This window comes from Octopus sinensis, linkage group LG2 (genome assembly GCF_006345805.1).
Source record: "Octopus sinensis linkage group LG2, ASM634580v1, whole genome shotgun sequence".
NCBI classification, from domain to species: domain Eukaryota; kingdom Metazoa; phylum Mollusca; class Cephalopoda; order Octopoda; family Octopodidae; genus Octopus; species Octopus sinensis.
The window spans coordinates 5,327,830-5,344,481 of NC_042998.1; the positions used below are offsets into that span (position 1 = coordinate 5,327,830).

At 35.7% G+C, this 16,652-nt stretch overlaps 1 protein-coding gene across 1 annotated transcript; it reads right to left on the minus strand.

Moving 5' to 3' along the window:
• Positions 1–8,339: 8,339 nt before the first annotated feature.
• LOC115232679 lies at positions 8,340–8,786 on the minus strand. Its single transcript, XM_029802698.1, has one exon. The coding sequence runs from the start codon at positions 8,784–8,786 to the stop codon at positions 8,340–8,342; it is 447 nt and encodes a 148-aa protein (XP_029658558.1).
• Positions 8,787–16,652: the final 7,866 nt, after the last annotated feature.

The following is a 16,652-nucleotide window of genomic DNA, read 5'->3' on the forward strand; positions in this document are numbered from 1 at the left end:
TTATGGCGACTGTTTGATGGTGTACTGCTGGACTCATCCACTATAACTTCTTAAAACCCGGAAAAAACAGCCATTCCTGTAGAAACATATTGCCATGAAATTGCCAAAATGAACGAAAAACTGCAACTCCTCTGTCCCAAACTGGTCAACAGAAGAGGGCCAATCATACTTCAGGAAAATTTTCGACCACGCGTTTCACTAATGACGCTCCAGACGTTGAGGAATTCTTCCATACAGCTTATTCCCCAAACCTTTCTCCTACCGACTAACTCCTTTTCAAGCACCTTGATGGTTTCCTGCGAGAGAAGTTAAAAAAATCAAACCGATGCTGATCAGCTCCAAAACTCCAGATTTTTGTATTACCGGAATAAACGAACTCGTTGGCAAAAATGTGTTGATGGTAATAGTACCTACTTTGATGAATACAATTTCCGCATTACTGAAATATATGGTGATGAATTTCATGTTTTAAAACGTTGCTTACTTTTTACTCAGCGTGATATATATATATATATATATATATATATATATATAATATATATATATATATCAGAAATAGATAGATAGATAGACTTACACATACATGCATATACATATACGTCCTTACATATTTACATACGTTCACATACACATTCTTCTCACCTGTATGCTCATTTGAATATGCATGTTTGTGTACCTGTGTGTGTGTGTATGTGTGTGCGAGCGTGCATTTGTTCATATATATATATATATATATATATATATATAAACACCTTATATCTCGAAACGTAGTATTTTATGAAAGCGAATTCTATATTCCTGTAATAAACTGAAATGCTTTCTGGTGAAATTTTCTCTAAAAATTAAGCAATGCAATCAGGTTTTTGCATGAAATTAAATTTTAACCACACAATGCTCTTTGTATGCATCTCAACATTTTAACAGAAAATCGTTAGCGATTATAAATGAATGTAATAAAACGGAGTATGTCTTTAACTAACAGCAACCAATGTTGACTGCTGTTTGATAGAGTGGTCTTGTGTAAAATTCTATGAAGACATAAAGTACAGACATACATCAGTTTATGTCGCCTCTAGTAACATCTTTTTCAACTTTATGTCGATTTTTAAAGAAATTATTGAACAAAACAAATCGCAACTGTTGTCGATTTATCAGACTTTACATTGGTCTCAGGGAATTTATTTAAAAGCATTTGTTTTGGGGTTTTTTAAGAGTACCTAAACACCAAAACTGATGTAGTAATTAAAATACGAGTGAAAATATTTACAAAATATTAAGACAGATATGTGCTAATCAATTCTTAATGTTTTTTTCTTTTTACGTGTTACGTGCTATTTCCAGTTGGAACAAATTACCTACGTAAGTTGAGGTATGCTTGAATTGTCACCTGTTCTGCAGATCAATAGCTGCAACAAACGTCTACTTCAGAGTTGAAGAAGATTCTGATAAAGAGGGTTCCAAACGCTGACAAAAGCTGTTCGTCACATATGGCACATTATGTCTTTGAACAGTGCAGAAACTGAGCTTGCTATGAATTTCTCTTCTGATTTGTATTACGTTTACAATTAGGTCTACTATCAGCAAAGGCTGCAGAATTTTGGCCATAGGTACCAACGTTCTATGTATATTATATGTGGTCAAGTGAACTGGTCCGATTAATCGCTAAAGTGTTTTTCTGTGAATTCTCAAGACTTTCCAAGTTTAATTGAAGCAATTAATTTTCATTTCATTGCAATTTTCGATCAATTAGGTACAATTATTAAACATTTCGGAGTAAAGATTCCTTAACTTGGTTAGACATAAGGTCTGTGGCTGGTTTCAAATATTTCCACTTTATGTTAGTGTTCATTTCTAATTCTTTCTTTATCCGAATTCAGAACCCAAAAAAGAAAAGCAGAACTTAAAATATAAGAATAAATATGTTAGCGAGAATGAATATGCTTCTCTCACGAATTGAGGAAAATCCTCAAACCCCTTACTACATATCTAATTAGACATATGATATGCACATGCAAATACCAAATTACGAAATGCGAACAACATAGAAATGATGGAATATTAGTACAAACTCCAGAAAGACATAACAGACAGTTATACATCAATGAACTACACACACACGTACATATATATATAATATATATATATATATTAATGTGCATGGGTACACACTATTAGGTGTGTGTTATAGATAGTTACATACATATATGAATATATATATATAGGAGAGTATTATAGTTCGCTTGAAGCATTGTGTATCGTTTGTAAAGAATAAAAAGTTTTGAATGGTACTACAATGCACTATAATACAAACAATGGGCTATATACCTGTTGTATCACTAAATTACAACAGGTATATAGCCCATTGATTGTATTATAGTGCATTGTTGTACCATTCAAGACTTTTTTATTCTTTACAAATATATACATATAAGTATATATATATATATATATATATATATATATATATATATTATATATATATATATATATATATTATAAATATATATAAATAAATAATAAATAAATAAATAAATATATATATATATATATATATATATATATATATATATATATATAATATATATATATATATATATATTGGATTAAAGGTGCCAAACGTGTAAACTGTACGAAGATGCACCACTGGGGTATGGAGGGGTTATGTATAATTTCATTTTGACTTTACTACACTTATTTTCTTTTTTGTTTTCTTTTTTCATGGAGGAGGAGATAAGTTTTTTCCCCTTTCTTTCATAATAAAACACAGTCACCACATAGTGACAAACCAACAAAATTTTTCGTGTTTTAGTCTTTTGTTTTCATGGTGTTTTGTTCCTCTTCTTTACACATTATGTAAACCTCCTCAACAAATTACAGCCTCTTTCAGCCTTACATAATAACCAATGCTGTCTCAGAATCTATTTCATTTCATACCAGACCAAAGCTCAATTGCTATTGCTTCTTTCTTTGTTATAAAGGAGAGTTTATGGCAATGACTGTTAGAATATGTACATGGCATATAGTAACATGCTTTTGGTAAAAAAGTGTTTATATATATATATATATATATATATATCATTATATATATATATATATAATATATATATATATATATCATTATATATATATATATATCATTATATATATATATATATATACATCGTTATATCGACTAGACTGCCAGATGTTGTTATACACTGCTGTTCACAATGTGCTTTCCTGCATTATTGTAGCTTTCAAAGGATGCAAGTGATGCCACTGGCTATGCACGTTGACTAAAATTTGTCCCTGAACGACACACCCGTCCGTTGTAGGGTTATCTACTCACAGCAGAGTCGCTTGGAACAACGTGGAATATCGTTTAGTTCAAAACCACAACGCACCGCCGGTCTGAGAATCGAACCCACAATCTCGCGATGACGAGTACAACCTCCTTAATCTATAGGCCAAACTGTTTCACACATATGCACATATATGGATGCATGTGTGTGTGTGTGTGTGTGTTATTTTTAGCGTTTAGTCTTTCAGTAGTTTCAGCCAGTATACTGTAGTTATACTGAGGCACTAATATCAGGTGCTTTCATAAAAATATTTCATTCTTGTTAGCGTCTACTCATTTATTTTATGTAAGAGTCTTTGTGTTGCAAAATACGCATGTGCGTAAATGGATTTAACTGTGTATTGGTTATGTTTGTGTGTGTACGTTTCTTTGCGCGTGCATGAGCGTGGCTGCCTAATGGACAAGAGAATATACAGAAAATTAAGGCGAAGTCGTAGTGAGAGAGAAGCACTGTTTCGAATAATGAAAGAAGCAAGGAGGAAAAGCTTCATTAACTGTTCTTATTGTTCTGGAGTCAGATCATAATTGATCAGAAATAACATATGATCAAACAAATGTAATTCTGACGCAACGACTCATACATTTTGCAAAAGATTTCTTCCCCTCATTTTTCAGGCTATTAAATGACTTCGATTTTTTTTCATTTTTATTTTCTTTTTTTCCTTTTCATTTTTCTTTTTAATGTTTAATGATTAGTTTAACAATTATTGCGAGAATCAAATGATTAATGTAACAATTACTAGGTGAATTAACGTAAACCAAATTTTCTGTTTAATAATTTCAGATGTTCTCAACTGTGATGAAAACTTAAATGCATCGTAAATTCATAACGTGCTCAGGTAAAGGGAAATGTAATGGCTGTTGTTTGTTTATTGCGTCAAATGTTTTATTAACCATATTGAAATTTTCTGTTCCTCTGAAATTGTTCACTTGCGTACCGCTGATGCGCGGATACAAGTAACTATAATATGAATGTTTTATACACTTATGTTTATGAGAATTTTGTACCCGGGTAGTTTTTAAACTAATCACTTGACAAAAATCAAAGGTATTTAAAGATCTGAAAATAAGAAAAGAATACCTCCAGAAAAATATAGTAGCTGAATGAGAAATAAGCATTCTACTAATACATACATCAGTCATGAGCAAACCCGGTCCGCGGAGCAATTCTCAATGGCATACCTATCGAAAAATTACCTAGAATTTATTTAGTAGAACAGCCCGCCTGGTGAGAAACCGTGTCTCATTCGATCTGTTTCTCAAAAAAGGTTCCTAATAACCGTACGTTTTATATCACCATCCACTGGAATGTGTAAGTCTCCGAAATATAAAATATGGTAATACAGCTTGCAGTTCATCGTAATAGTATTGAGCAGCAAAGCCTAAGTTGAGTTAAACAATAACAGTAGTGATGGGCTGATCGGGCCCATATAAGCCCTCTTTGAATTTGTTCCCACGCCAGATACCCAGAGCCCTCATGAGAAGCCAAGTGTTTGCAACACCTACCTACTTGTATTCGGTTGGGTCACTCAAGATGAAACTGAGGTCTCACCAGCTAATGGGAAAGAGGAATTCCTGGTGCAGTGTCTTAAGAATACATATCTGTTACTCTCGACTGGGAAATTATCTACTCAACTTACATACACCCTACTAGTATATACGCAACTGACAGCGACGTTAATATATTCACGTCTTCTATCTACATATGGATTCATGTGTTTACACACGCACACATAATACATATAAAAGTGTTTGTATGTGTGTACATATTGATATATATGCCTTGGTCGTCGACATCTAGAATCAATATTGTTCCTGAAGATAGTATTAATATCTGGGACCGTTGGCTGCCGCTTCAACTCAAGATCACTTGAATCAGTTTAAACACTCTCTGTTTTCGAACTTCACTATGTTGATGATCTAACTGCTTCACCTCATGACCCGTCTCACTTCCAGTACATCGTGTCGTCTGTGCTCAATGCTTTTATTTACTGGAACTTAACATCAACCCCCAAAAGACTGGGATCAGGCAAATATCACTCACGGACAATAACCTTACTCAACAACTGCATTTAAACAATATACCTTAGAAAAATGTATCATCATTTTTGGAAGAAGGATTTCGGATTCAACACTTATTGATGAAACCAGCCGCATCAATCTGGCTGCTAATTAGCTTCGAAAATTCAGATCCAGGGTATTCGCCTACTCAAATCTTCGTCTTCATACAAAAATTTTAGTGTATCGAACTGCTGTCATCTCCCCACTGTTGCGATCAATGCTGTTGTATGGCAGCGAATATTAAACAACTTGAAGCTTTCTATGTTCGGTACATTCAACAAAATCTTGGTATCACTTGGGATCAAAAGATTCCCCAATATAACATCCTTCAACGTACAGGAATCTCAATTATTAAATGCATCTTCAACCATCGTCTTCTACGCTGGGTAGGACATATAATCCAGTTGCCTGAAATTCGCCTTCCGAAAATCATCTTTGGATATATCGAAGCTGTAGATCGCCCTCAAAAAAGAGAAGTGGACATCAATTGAAAAAGATTCTTCAGGTTTGGAACATTCTTTCCTTCCAGCTTTAAAATTTCTCATAAGATAGGAGTCAAAGTCTTCGACCAGCGTCAACACCACCAAATCGAGGGAAAGCAATAAGGTCGCCATGAATCCCGATACTAACCAACACAACCTAAACATCTCCCTACAAGCATTTTTCCCTCTGTACCTGTTTATCGATAGTTTAGTGGTCTTTAACTCGGTGAAGGTATATGTCGTGCCAGCTTTAATCACGCGCTACCGTCTCTGTTCATTTTGTTGACTATATTGTGCCAAATTCCATCCCATCCTGCCTAATAACTTCTACGTCCACTCCCTAGTCCTTCTTCCTCAGAATGACATCCTTCTGGGTTTCTTTTCTTAATTATATTTTTTGTAAATGTTGATATGCAATTATTCAGGAAAGTGTTAACGGCATCGTCTTAAGAAGATTTCCAAGACCATGAAAATAGCACCTCCTTCATACCAAACAAACAAACACAGATATCACCCTTCGCATTTACACACACAAACACTATATCAAACCACACCCTCTTTTATTAATATTATATTTTATTAAATTATTCTTTTACATTATTTTGAAAATATTTAATAAATCGCATTTATAATGTATTTATTTACAGCAAATAGATGTTTTTGCTTTCTTTTTTTGGGAAAATTATATAATTTCGAATCACAAAATTACATTAAATACTTTTTAAAAAATTGTAAAACTTATAAAACACATTCAGGTTTCTATAGTAATGCAAACATTAATATTATTTCTTATACTGCGAACATTTTGTGAGATGGTTATTTGAATGTAACCCGTGAATCAATCTTTATCCGTCAAAACAATCAGAAATGGCAATAAGATCTGCAGAGATAGTGAATTTACAACCAAAAGTATGATAAAAAAAATTGGAGATATCTAAATATATCTTTCAGTCGGTGGAAGTAATTTATTCTTCTTAGGAATGGCTTCTTCGGAAATGGCCGTTTTATTTAAATGTTATTTAAGGCACTGCTTAAAGATACAGAGTTACATGTACATACATGTATGTGTGTGCATATATATATATATATACACACACACACACTAAAATGTATGTGTGTGTGTTTGGATATGCATGCGTGTGTGTGTGTGTGTGTGTACTTTTGCAAGATAGTATCAAGGAATTTAGACACAGATCTTCTGGAGTGTTTCGTTCTATTTGTTTAAAAAAACGCATATTTATCTATTGCTCTCAAAAGGGATAGTAAACCTATCTCACTCGGTTTGCAAATCATGAATAGGCCTATTTTCTATTCAATACTTATGTGAATAGAGTAGCGTTCGAGAACCGTTAGAACGCCAGAAAAAGAAATGAACGTGATATTTGTTCCGCCCGCCGGGGTTAACTTTACTTTACATTCCTCGGTGGAGTCGATATAAAGAACTACTAGAATACATGCTGTCGACCAACATCATAGACTCGAAAATTGCTATATATATAAATATATATATATATATATATCGAACCGAGAGGTTAACTATGGTCCTTCCACAGCACTTACATAGCGTTATGTTCCACCTTGGGTCTTCTGGATAACTCGTGTTACGACCGCGTGTGTACCGTTGGCGATTTTTTTCCGCCGTCTTCCCTTCTCTGGATCTTTCCTTTTCCTATGTTTCTGACGAAGAGCTCCGCTCGAAACGTAAAGCCCTCGTTCTTCCCTTCCTTCCTGAGCGTCCAATAATACTATATTTGTTCCACGTCCTCGCGTTGTTGTGTTTTCTGTTTGTGTTTTTATGTTTGGATTAACTTTATATATATATATTTGTGTGTGTATTTAAAATTTGCATATATCTGTAAATATATGAAGGTATGTATGCATGCATGTATGTATGCATGCACGTACGTATGTATGTATGCATGCATGCATTTCTCTACGAACGTATGTATGTATGTATGTATGTGTGTATGTATACAGAATGTCGATAAATTACCTTCACAATGCAAAATACTCAGGAAAGATTAAGGATAACTCATCAGAGTTTATTGGAAGATACAGGCAAGCAATACATTTTTATTAGAAACCTCAGAACACTTCGACGTGGGCTCCATTGGTCACGCGCTAACTGTTGAGATACAACACACCTTTCTTCTGAATCTGTTATATTCTACAGGTAATTAATAGACAAATGTATACATGTATTTGTGTGTTTGTGCGTGTATGTGTGTGTGTGAGTGAGCATGTGAGTATGTATAGTAACATACATAAACATACATGCGTACATGTTTGCGTCCGAGATTCAGTGTACTTCTTGGAGTTTACCCCATTTCAAAATGAGTTGCTTATTTTGTACCACTAACTTCTTTAACTTCGATTCAAGTTAAAAAAAAGAACAATCATTAGTATACTATTGGGTCAAAGGACAGTATTAGCTGGAATAAATATCACAAAATACGTCAATTGGGTACCATTCCGAAAAGTTTTTTAAAAATTGCCTTAAAAAAACACGCCTCTTTGAAAGTTTCAAATTCTTCATCTTCAACAGTTCTTAAATGATTGAAAGAAGTTGCGCCAGGGATATGCTGGAGTAGCATATTTAAGTAAAATTTATCTGCATTATGTAGACTTGTGGAGTACATTCTGGTTACAATATTATCGAAGCGCAGTCGCCGTGTCCACTTTGTAGTTTGCTTGTGAAACTCATATTGTTCAGGGATATCACAGTAAAGGAGATTTCTAGCATTCTCTTCAGATTGATTTAGCTTGAACCAAGCGATTAAATGTGTGTCACGCTCTTGTGCTCGTGCAGCTGCTTGTCGTTGCTCTCCTACTATGTAGTAGACTTGTTGTTCATCGGGTAAATGTAGAGCTAAACGGCATACTGTGTGGGACTGCCCATGCATTTTGAACTACGATAATCGTCAAAATGCTTCAGGTGGGGACACGTGCCTGCATGAAAATATATTGTTTGTTCGTTGTTTTCTGTCATGTCATTCCTTACTTCCATCATTGCACAATCGTGTCCTTTATAGACATATTTAAAAAGATATTTCACACTTCAGCGTTATTGTGTGCATGTTATTTGTTTGAACAAATACCGATTATATGGAGCGCCAAATCTATTGTCCACTTGGTGAATTCCCTCTTGTAGAGTGTTTCCGTTGTTCCCCCCTCTGTATACGGGATACTCTGAAACGTTATTGATATTCCTAAGGGAATTTCTTCTGACATTGTCCGTCAACCATACATACTGAATGTAGATTTGATACTCCACAAGGTCCGTGGATCATCAGTGTTCAAACTAATTGTCTCAACTCCGGTTCTTCCATGGGTGGAATTCCAGCAGAGACTATGTTATTAATCTGTTCTCTTTTTTCTTCTAATTTTATCTTCTTCGTGCAACATGATAAACATATAACATTTCGGAAGACCACTTTTCTGGAATGTAATCACATGTATATGGGCAATAGGTACACCAAATACAAGCCTTTCTTTAATATCAAACATCAATTCATTCAGATGTAATTTGTAAACGCGCACTACTAAATGTAGCCTGTTTTGAGCTGTTTCGGGTGGCCCTAGGTTTTCAGTAATTACTTGACATTCGGATTGCAAATAGGTCAGGACTTCCATATTTGCAAACTATCGCCATTACATCTTGATATTACTGTTGTATATTCCTTGGAGGTAGAATGACAGTGACTCCTGGCACTTCATTTTGATTGTTCTCCGCCAGGTGATCCATGAGGCCAGAGTACATTGTAACTCTCAACAATGCATGGTTATTTTGAATGAAATTCAAACAACAGCCCTCTACTTTGACATATGCATCAACAATATATTGTGGAAATAATTTTCCCGCTCAGTCAATTGCACTGAAACCGCCTCTTATGGCCAGACGTTAAAAGGTAGAATTCCTGCATTGTTACTTTGTTACGAACTCTTGTTTGATGATGTTGTACTTGCAGTATGTTGGTATGCCATCTTTGATCGCCATTCGGAAGAAGAAGAGGATGAACCATGAGGTCTAAACGGTAAGAAATCTACGATATTCCCTCTTTATGTTGTCCTATAGGATATACAACAATATCACGATGTACTGGCGGAGCTCCATCTTCACCAACGAAAATTGCTGCAGTATATTCTGCTCATTGTTCGTTGGATTATTGTATCTTTTTGTATCAAGAACTGGGATGAAGTGCATGGTTACTTTTCTAGAAGGAATATCATTTTCTCTTGCAGCTCTTTCTTGCTCTTGCATTTCAATGTAGCTTGCTTACGAACCACATGTTCCCGGGTTCAGTCCCACTGCGTGGCACCTTGAGCAAGTGTCTTCTACTATAGACCCGGGACAACCAAAGCCTTGTCAGTGGATTTGGTAGACGGAAACTGAAAGAAGCCCGTCATATATATATATGTATATATATATATATATATATATGTATGTGTGTGTATATATATGTATGTGTGTGTATATATGTATGTGTGTATGTGTGTGTATATGTTTGTGTATCTATGTTTGTCCCCCCAACATCGCTTGATAACTGATGCTGATGCTGGTGTGAATAAGTCCTGGGGTCGATTTGCTCGACTAAAGGCGATGCTCCAGCATAGCCACAGTCAAATGACTGAAACAAGTAAAAGAATAAAAAGGAAAGAGTAATATTATTGTATGCTGCTGCCTAAGAATTATTATTCATTGCAACCGATATTTGTTCAAATACCGATAATAAACAATTAGCATTTTCATTAACATTAGCTCAGGTATGGATTGCTTCATTTGATTCTATGATGTAGAGCTGACCATATCTTCTCTGTTCAGTTTCATTTGGATGCAGATTGCTGGCGTAATGATATATTCGACCTTGTAATCGGAAGCAATAAAAGCCAGGTCCTGTGGAGGTTTGATATTTGCACCAAAAGAAGCAAATGCAAAAGCAGAATTATATTTTCATATGTTGTTCCTAAAATGAGATCCTTCGTGATTATTTATATCACATAATTGACTAAGATTACCTGGATATTCTTGTAAAGCAAGAATTAATACTTTTCCATTGTGACAAACAATTCAGGATCTCCCTTGAGAATCTTGGAGCTCAATTCTATCGATAAATAACAATCATATCACCAATATGGAATCCTAAAGGTTGATCTTCGTTTATGGCATTTCTCCGCTGTTGAACTCTGTTTCTCATATTCTGTAGATAAGCTTCTCTCTCTCTCTTCGGGATTCACGTTATTTCTTCTCTCTTGATCTCCGTTTTTTTTTTCTATTCTGAAGATAAAGTTCTCTCTCGTATTGGTTCATACTATTCCTCATTCCTTGCATTTGTTCCCAAATACGGTTACGGATTACTTGCCTCTCTTCTGCTGGTAACCGTTGTCGTCATCTTCTCTTCCCTGTCGCTCTCTTGCTGCCGCTCTTTGTTGACTTATTCTCTTTACCATTTTCAAGAATCGCTGAATGTGTAAGTGATATAAGAAAACAGTTCCCTTAGCGTGACGAACACCGACGGTAGAAGCGTAGAAATGCTCAAGAAAATTACATGTAATCAGTTGTAACTATACTACCATGAGTTTCTTCAGGAATACAATGCAACGTTAAAATATCTTTAGCTACATGAAAAAATCTTTATTGTGGAAGTCTACGGTCGCATGCCACCATTTTTAATTTTCACAAACTGTACGCAAATTGTGTCCAGATGAAAAAATTGGGGAATGTTATGTATGTTTTTGTTTATTATTCAATATTTTCAATAATTTTGATGAATTATTTCAGATGTATCATATTTATGTGTCCAGTGAAAAACCAACAAAAGGACCTCAAAGCTCACACCTCCCGGGGATGTGGAAATGAGGTTTGTGCAATATGTAGCATATGAGCTGTCGAACTGAAAACATATAAAATTATATTGTATGAAAATATGATTATTTGAAGTATAACACAAAAATAATTTTTAAAAAATTATTCGCTAGTTAAATATGATCACTATTTAAAGATGCTTACATTTTTTGCTCGGCGGAATTTAAACTCTGAACGTAATGGCAGATGTAATACCGCTAAGCATTTTTGTTTTCACGGCCCAGGTAGTTTATATAAATCTGTAGAATAAGTCAGCTATATTTTATATGATAGATAGAAAGAAGAAAAGAGAGTGAGAGAGAAACTGAGTGTGAATGAAACAGAGAGAGAAAGGGGGGCAGGCAGAAGGCATTTATTAATAATATAAGTATATATTAAGATACTCAGTGGAAGTGTATGTGAAATACATAAGTTACAGCACTTTCCTATATTACATATATGTCCCCGTCACTTAGCGGTTCGGCAAAAGAGACCGATAGAATAAGTACTAGGCTTACAAAAGAATAAGTCCTGGGGTCGATTTGCTCGACTAAAGGCGGTGCTCCAGCATGGCCGCAGTCAAATGACTGAAACAAGTAAAAGAGTAAAAGACTAAAGAGTACATCGCCATTTTCTTCTTTTCACAAAGCCAAGGGAAATAGCTCGAATTTAATCCTCACTTATCTCCCTTAGCGTGACAAACACAGACGATACAAGCGTATTAATATACAGATTATTTCAAATTTTTGCCACAAGAGTAGCTTAGGGGAGGTGGGGATGTGTCGAGTACATCGACCCCAGTATTCAACTGATACTCATTTTATCGGCCCCGAAAGGATGAAATGTAGGTCGACCTCCACGGAATTTGAACTCAGAACGTAGTAACAGGCGATATACCGCTAAGCATTTCGTCCTGCGCGCTAATGATTGTGCCAGCTCGTCGCCTTATAGAGGTATCATAATAATCCTTTCTACTATAGGCACAAGGCCTGAAATTTGGTGGGTGGTTAAGTCGATTGTATCGACCCCTGTACTCTACTGCTACTTAACTTATCGACTCCGAAAGGATGAATGGCAAAGTCGACCTCGGCGGAATTAGAACTCAGAACGTAGCGTCAGGCGAAATACCGCCAAGCATTCTGTCCTGTATGCTAACGGTTCTACCAGCTCGCCGCCTTATAGACATATCATAATAATCATTTTTATTATAGGCACAAGGCCTGAAATTTGGGGGAGGGGTTAAGTCGATTATATCGACCCCAGTACTCTACTGGTACTTATTTAATCGACCCCGAAAGGATGAAAGGCAAAGTCGACCTCGGCGGAATTTGAACTCAGAGCGTAGCGACGGGCGAAATACCGCTAAGCATTCCGTCCTGTATACTAACGGTTCTGCTAGCTCGCCGCCTTCCAGTGTACTAACGATTCTTATTTCTTTATTGCCCACAAGGGGCTAAACAGAGGGGACAAACAAGGACAGACAAGGGGATTAAGTCGATTACATCGACTCCAGCGGGTAACTGGTATTTAATTTATCGACCCCGAAAAGATGAAAGGCAAAGTCGACTTCGGCGGAATTTGAACTCTGAACGTAACGGCAGATGAAATATCACTAAGCATTTCGCCCGGTGTGCTAACGTTTCTGCCAGCTCGCCGCTACATAGGACTAATAGCGTACCTATCAAAATTACAAGTTTTGAGGTCAGTGTTGAATTGATGAATGTGAAGACTGCCTTCGTGTAATATGTTAAGAGCAGGTAAACGTATCAGGTAGTTAAAGAATATCCACTTAGAAATCACAAATTATAAGAGGCAACGAAGTGTAGCAATTTTACCGAGAATTAAGTGTGCGGTTCTTGGATGCTTATTTCATTTGAAGAGCCCTTTTACCACAGGGAATTAAGACAACATATGCAATGCAATCGTTGCAGTTAATTGTATTCTCTTTTGGAGGAAGCTTAACTTTGTATCTTGCCATTATTAGCACAATAAAATGTGTCAATGTTCTCTTAATATGCAACTCAATGATCCCCATTTACTTAAATTAAGTACTCTAAAGAATAATTTATTAAACAAGGAAATATATATGCAGTACATTAAATAAAGTGCTGATATGTTGTGTGTATTCTGATGTGGTTATATGGTTACTACATAAGTTCAAAGATTAGTGCATCTACACGAACCAGGGGATACGAAGCTATGCACTTAAAGTTACTTAAATCATTACTTGTTTGCCAATTCAATCGGCGCAGTGTTATATATACAGGATTTACATTAATACCGGAACAAGACTGGTTCTTATTCTATTTCTCCCGTGAGTTAAACAGAAAAAAGTGTGTGTGTGTGTGTGTGTGTGTGTGTGTGTGTGTGTGTTGTGTGTGTGTGTGTGTGTGTGGTGTGTGTGTGTGTATGTGTGTGCGTGTGTGTTGGTGTGTGTGAATAAATGCGCATTTATGTCAGCGCATGAAAGTGTAGGATATTTTTATCCGAACATCTAATAATGGTTTCAAATTTTGGCAGAAGGCCAACAATTTCAAGGGAGTGGGTTAAATCGATTACATCAACCTCTGTGCTCAACTGGTACTTATATTTATTGACCCCGATAGGATGAAAGGCAAAGTCGACCTAAGCGGAAATTGAACTCAGGCTGTAGAGACGGACGAAATGCCGGTAAGCATTTTATTGGGCGTGGTAACGACCATGCCAGCTCTCCACCTTCCGAAACGTCAAATGACAGTGATAATAATATAAATAAGAGTTTCTGACTTAGGTTCATTGGTATATATCAGGAAAAGGGTATAGTTGATATAACGTCCTTCTATGGAGAAGCCTGTGTCTAGATGATTTTCATATTTGAAATAGCAGCCAAATACTTGTTTATATAAAACCCTATTGTCTTCAAAGAGATTAGACTGACTCTTGGATAGTGTGATCCTACATTGACTGTCTGAAAAAATGATGTAATGATCATGGCTGGAACGTCTTTGACCGTAGGTCAAGACAACCAAGTCTAACTTGAAGATGATAAATTGGAGGTTATAGTAATAATGAAGATAATATCGTAGGGTAGAGTTGAGTCCCTTACCAGTGACATCGACTGTGTTTCTAGTCCTAATTGAAGGCATTTTATGACAATATCATGTTTCCCATTACTCTATAAATTTGTGGTTTTCTGCCGGATTGAGAAATCAATAATGTAATAAAGGGAAAAGGGAAAGATTGTCAGGAGGGGAAAAAATGAGATGTGTATTCCTCATTGCTTTCAATTTTATGAACCCCATTAAAAGAAATTTAATGTTTTCTTCGTACCAATAAGCTATGTCCTGTAATTCGAAGTAATATGAGTTATACTTATTGATAGTTCATGTCTTTTGTTGTTGTGAGCTTGTTTTCTTATTTATCTTTTTTCTTTTTGACGAAGGTAAGATTGCATCGTATGCCACAAGAGATGGTTTAGTAAAGTAAAGCTGTAAAAGGATACAGTTTGCAATAAAAATAATACGAAGGAAAATATGATACATAAAAAAGTAATATGAAGGAAAATATATTACATAAAAAAATAATATAATACAAATGGAATTGAAAAGCAAAAATAAATTTTCATAAAGTATAAAAATATATAATTTAATTATTTAAGATATTAATTTGTGAATGAATAAATTGCTATGGTTGCTCAGCTTCTCAAACTTTTCTGGAATAGAACTAGATGCCAATCATATTATATATATTCATGGAGACGGTAGTCAAAAGAATGCAGCGTGGCGAAAGAGTTGGTCGGGACTGGAGCATTTGCTAATATGAAAGGTGAGCAAATTTCATTAAACTGGTAAGATCGGATAAATAATTAGCAGCGCCGAGCATTGTTGTGTTATAGATTAGCTGCCAGTTATGCGAATTTGTTTCAATCGCAAATACAACCAATTTATTTCAGTTATACGTATATATAGACATATACTGTAATGGATGATAAATTTATGCATATTTGCATGTAGGTATCTTATCTTTTTATCAGTTTATCTATCTATTTAACCTGTTTACCCGGAGTGTCCACGCATCCTTTCTAAAGAATGGGATCAGATAGTGCGGACAAATTCTCACAATAAAATACTAAGCGCAGTCACGAAAATAAAGCCCTTTATCTTCATACACAGAGTTACATAGCCACTTGATGGTGTGCCACACTAAGAAACTGCCACTCATGTAGATAGATAGATAGATAGATAGATAGATAGATAGATAGATAGATAGATAGATAGATAGATAGATAGATAGCAGATATGTATGTATGCATGTGTGTATGTATGCATGTGTGTATGTATGTGTGTATGTATTTATGTATGTGTGTAGTCATTTGTATAATTATTACTATTTTATACGTACACATGCCTCTTAAAATTATTGTTTCTTAATATTAAAATAAAAAAATAAATGCGCCCTTTTAAAGCCTAGACAGGCTCATGGGCCCGGTTTCCGGGTTTCAATGGCGTATGTGTTCCCCAGCTGGATGGGACGCCAGTCCATCGGAGTGTTACTCATTTTTGCCAGCTGAGTGGACTGGAGCAACGAGAAATGAAGTGTTTTGCTCAAGACCACAACTTGTCGCCCGGTCCAGGAATCGAAACCACAATCTTATTTCTTTATTGTCCACAAGGGGATAAACATAGAGGAGACAAACAAGAACAGACAAAGGAATTACGTCGATTACATCAACCTCAGTGCGTAACTAGTACTTAGTTTATCGACCCCGAAAGGATGAAAGGCAAAGTCGACCTCGGCGGACTTTAAACTCAGAACGTAAAGACAGAGGAAAATCTGATAAGCGGTTAGCCCGGCGTCCTAACGTTTCTGCCAGCTCTCCACCTTTCGAAACCACAATCTTACGATCATGATGCTGACATCCTAACCTCTAAGCCACGCGCCTCCACTT